The 4,239-nt window shown below is 42.6% G+C and overlaps 1 protein-coding gene across 1 annotated transcript; it reads left to right on the plus strand.

Annotated features, from left to right (window-relative positions):
* LOC8064146 (serotonin N-acetyltransferase 1, chloroplastic) lies at window positions 298–3,665 on the plus strand. The gene is made up of 8 exons (XM_021448029.1): window positions 298–528; window positions 635–696; window positions 1,316–1,379; window positions 1,932–2,118; window positions 2,260–2,359; window positions 2,507–2,607; window positions 2,718–2,811; window positions 3,194–3,665. Exons 1-8 carry the CDS (start codon window positions 491–493, stop codon window positions 3,271–3,273), a joined length of 726 nt encoding a protein of 241 aa, XP_021303704.1. The 5' UTR covers window positions 298–490; the 3' UTR covers window positions 3,274–3,665.

The following is a 4,239-nucleotide window of genomic DNA, read 5'->3' on the forward strand; positions in this document are numbered from 1 at the left end:
ATTCGACACCTCGCGTTTTTTTTTTGCTTGTTTTTTTTAATAATTGATTATTGGCAAGAGAAAGATTAAAAATTTGTTCCCTACACATTTAGCAAGTCGAAAATAATTAATGATTTGACGACTATTATTTTTTTGGGCCTATGTACTTGTATTTAGCCTTGGGCCAAGATGCAGGCTGATCTCATGTTGTCATCCGGCCTTTCTGGCTGCACGCTCCTACGCGAAGAGCCCAGCCTAACATGACCCTCGCAGTCGCAGGCCCAGTTAAAAACCCGGCCTGCGTCCAGGCTCCAGACCTTATCCACCAGCCTCCGCGACGACTGGCCGCGAGCTCCTCTCCTCTCTCCCGCAGCTCCTCCCGCAACACCGTCGCTCACTGGCACTGCTCCTCCTCTCCGCCACCGTCGCTCACGCGGTCTCCTATCCCCGCTCGGCCGCTCCGGTCCCCGGAGACACGCGAGCTTCCCGATCCCGGGAACACGCGCTAAAGATGCCTCCCGCCTTCGCCGCCGCACCTTCCTCCTCCATGTTAGTATCTGCGCGCCCAAGCCCAAGCCCAACCTCTGGCCCTCAAAGCACTCGTTAGAGTTGCTAGTGCTGAACTGCTGCTGATTTTTTTTTTCGAATATTTCAGATGTGGAGTTCGCATCCCAACGGCGGTTTCCGCGCCCAGATTTCTGCGTAATCGGGTGGCAGGTAAGGCACCGCTCCCCGTAGTGCAGCGCACCGCATTGTCTGAAGTGATAACGGTTATTGGTTGATATTGGTTAGGTTAGTGCAGCCTTCAGTTAGTTTATTTGCTGGGTAGTGGCTAGTGGGTACACGACCGCAACGTTAAGCTAACAATTGAGCCAAATACGTGGGTGCCACCGGGCTAATCTGGCAATTTGCCGAATGGAATCACGAATGATTGTTTGAAATCTGTGGAACCTCATATATCCTCGAACTGATGTGGTGGTTAACTGGTTAGATATCCGCAGAACTTCCCTTTTCGGGTTCTCACATTTCCTGTTGATATCTGGAAGCCTGCATTGCCACTGTACCGCCATGGCACACCATTAGCTCTTAAATAAAATTGTGTTATCTTGTAGACTTCAACTTGTGCGGAAATCAAAATCATGATAATAATTGATCTGTCAAAGTCTGTAGATTCTCAAGCTCAACGGCAAGTTAAACGAGCAAACTCCTGATTGCTTGTAGGCTGATTTATATTCAATATTATGTTTTCTGCTACTTTTTTGTGGGATGTTCATGAAGCGTAGCTGTTAATATGATAATTAATAGCTCAACACTGACGGCCACACTATCGTTGTAGCAAAAACACGGTCTACATCAGCTTGGTCCTTGAAGGCTGGCTTGTGGGATTCTCTCAGATCTGGGTAAAGTACATTATCTACACTTGCACTTCATTTATACGGTTTTGTTAGGTTTGATGTTATCTATACTTCTACTTGCATCTACTGGTGTAAATAAAACTCTCCTCCTTACAAGTTCTCGCCTTATCTCAAAAGGCTAAAACAGTTTATTCCCACGATATTGGGATAAAGAAAGAGGAAGAGAAGTTGAACAGGTAGGGATTTGCTCCTTGCTAATTGTCAGCCTGGGAACTATATAAATATCTAGTGGGGCCAAATAGTATCTGAAGGAAAATTTATTTTTGGAGACTTTGGGTCTTGTAGCGACAGGGGTTTGATGCAATTGTTTCTTTTCTTCCTTTTCAGTATGAATCTGTCTAGTTATTTCCCTTTATCTTCAACTAACAATGATATCTGCCAACCTTTTGGCTTTTGGTAGGCATAAAGCCTGAAACCACACATTTTAGGCATGTTTTAGAATCTTGGAATCTCATTTGTGAAATTCAATAGTGTTGCATTCGCGCCTTTGGTTTTCAATCTTATGGACAAAAAATGGAAATGTATTTATTTTTTCAGCTTTTTGAAGAGCAACAACAGTACAGAGACAGTAGAGCCACCACAAGCACCACTTGAAGTCGAAGAACCTTTGCCTGTGGAAATAGTACTCCTAGAAAGAACACTACTTGACGGAAGCACAGAACAGATTTTATTTTCTTCAGCTGGAGATGTTGACCTGTATGATCTCCAAGCCTTATGCGATAAGGTGATTTTTCATCAATCCCGATATTTCTCAGTGTTATGTTGTAGTCAATGAACTCAATGCTTCTTCTCTTGACAAATATAATTTGTTTTGAATATTGATCCCCATAACAAATGTGTTTGTTTGAAATATTTGATCTCACAGGTAGGATGGCCACGCAGGCCTCTATCAAAGATAGCAGCCTCATTAAGAAACAGCTACTTGGTTGCTACACTACATTCAATAATTAGATCTTCAGAAACAGGTACTTGTGTCATTGTTTGATCATGACAGGCTCTTCTGTGATCATATGCATCAGTTGAGGCATGTGTCCTAATCTGAAGGTTATTTGCAGAAATTCATTTTTCTAGATGATGAACATCTTAGTGTACTTGTAGAAGTTATTTGACAGAGGGAGAAGAGAAGAAGCAGCTCATTGGGATGGCACGAGCAACCTCAGACCATGCCTTCAATGCTACAATTTGGGATGTTCTTGTTGATCCTTCATACCAGGTGAGCTGATGAACTTTGCTGTTTTGCCTTTTGAGAATCCTATCCCACAATTTCTGCTGGCATATTAAATAAGAATTATCATGAAACGGCTGAGACTTCAATTATTTCAGGGTCAGGGTCTTGGTAAAGCACTCATGGAGAAAGTAATTCGTACTTTGCTCCAGAGAGACATCAACAACATTACATTGTTTGCAGATAATAAAGGTGCAGATTTCAACAACAATCTTATGTAAAGAAAAATGAATTTATCTGCCATCTCAAAGAAGAATAGTTGGCTAGAATTATATATGCCCTGTTTCCTATGGGCCTTTAGCTTGTCCTCTACTTTGAATTATTTGTATAGGTGCTGCAAAATCTTTAAATCTGTTTATCCTCTGAATAATGCAAGTACCATGGAAAAGGACGCTGTAGTTATAGGCACCACCTACTTTCTTATTCACGCGAAGAAGATAACTTATAATTGTGAAAAAGGTCCAAAATATAGGATGTGGATGGAGATCAGGAAAATCAGTAATTGCAGCACTACAGTATTTCTATGGACTAACGATTGTTTATATTTGCACTCTTTCATTCTTGCTGGCTGCAGTTATAGATTTCTACAAGAACTTGGGATTTGAAGTTGATCCTCAAGGCATCAAGGGCATGTTCTGGTACCCCAGATTTTAGCACCAGCAGCCAGATAGATCGTTCAAGGGGTTGTACCTGAAGCATCTCCCGTTCTGAAAGGGTAATTGCAGGTCAGATTGACAGGTCAGAGCTCCATGTCCAGATGGATTGCCCTTAACATTTCATCCTGGTGACAAGCTAGAATTTTCTTCAATGGGCTCAGCTCAGCTCACCTCACCCAACCATAACTCGAGCAAAACACGCTATTTGCAATACCTGGGTTTTATACATGCGATCTGGATTCTACTACCCATCTGTATGTATTCTTAGCATTTTATACACTCGAAATGAAAAAACTGTATCCATCAGTTGTCCATATGCACACACCATCAGTCTGTACTGTCTATGGGAAAGAATTTGCCTTCCATCAAAACATCCACTTGCTGTTGCTAGACCTGTAACTGCAGTTGAGTCGCCGTTTACTTCAACCACCTAGAAGTGTCTACATTAGAGGTAGACTGGAGCCCACGCTCATGTGAGGCTGTTGGTGTTGGTGCCATTTTCCTGTGAAGATATTTCGAGCAGCAAAGCATGGAAACGGCTGTCCGTTGAGCTGGTCACCGTTGCTAGCTTTCTCGTGGATTTGGCAAAGCCATTGAATGATGGTGTTGACGTATCGTTGTCAGTTGTATCAACATACATCACCACGAATACAAGCTGCTGGTCGAGCAGCAGCTCAGCGCACGCGATCTTGACCAGATCCCAAGCTGTTCATCAGGTTGTGGCTATCTCATCGATCCAATCATCGTCAGTTTCGTGGAAGTTTGCAGCCCGCAGGAATAAAACAAAACGGTCTTCAGTGTAAAACGGTCTTCTCAGTAGGTTTCTTTTATCTTCGTGCTGTAAAAAACGTATTGGCATGTTAAAAAAAAACCGTACTACTGGCGTTCTGTACTTTACACCTTTGACCATAATTTTTCTAATAAAATGTATCTATATGAATCACGTTGCTAAGACTGTGTTAGG

This window comes from Sorghum bicolor, chromosome 9 (assembly GCF_000003195.3).
Source record: "Sorghum bicolor cultivar BTx623 chromosome 9, Sorghum_bicolor_NCBIv3, whole genome shotgun sequence".
In the NCBI taxonomy this organism is placed as follows: Eukaryota; Viridiplantae; Streptophyta; class Magnoliopsida; order Poales; family Poaceae; genus Sorghum; species Sorghum bicolor.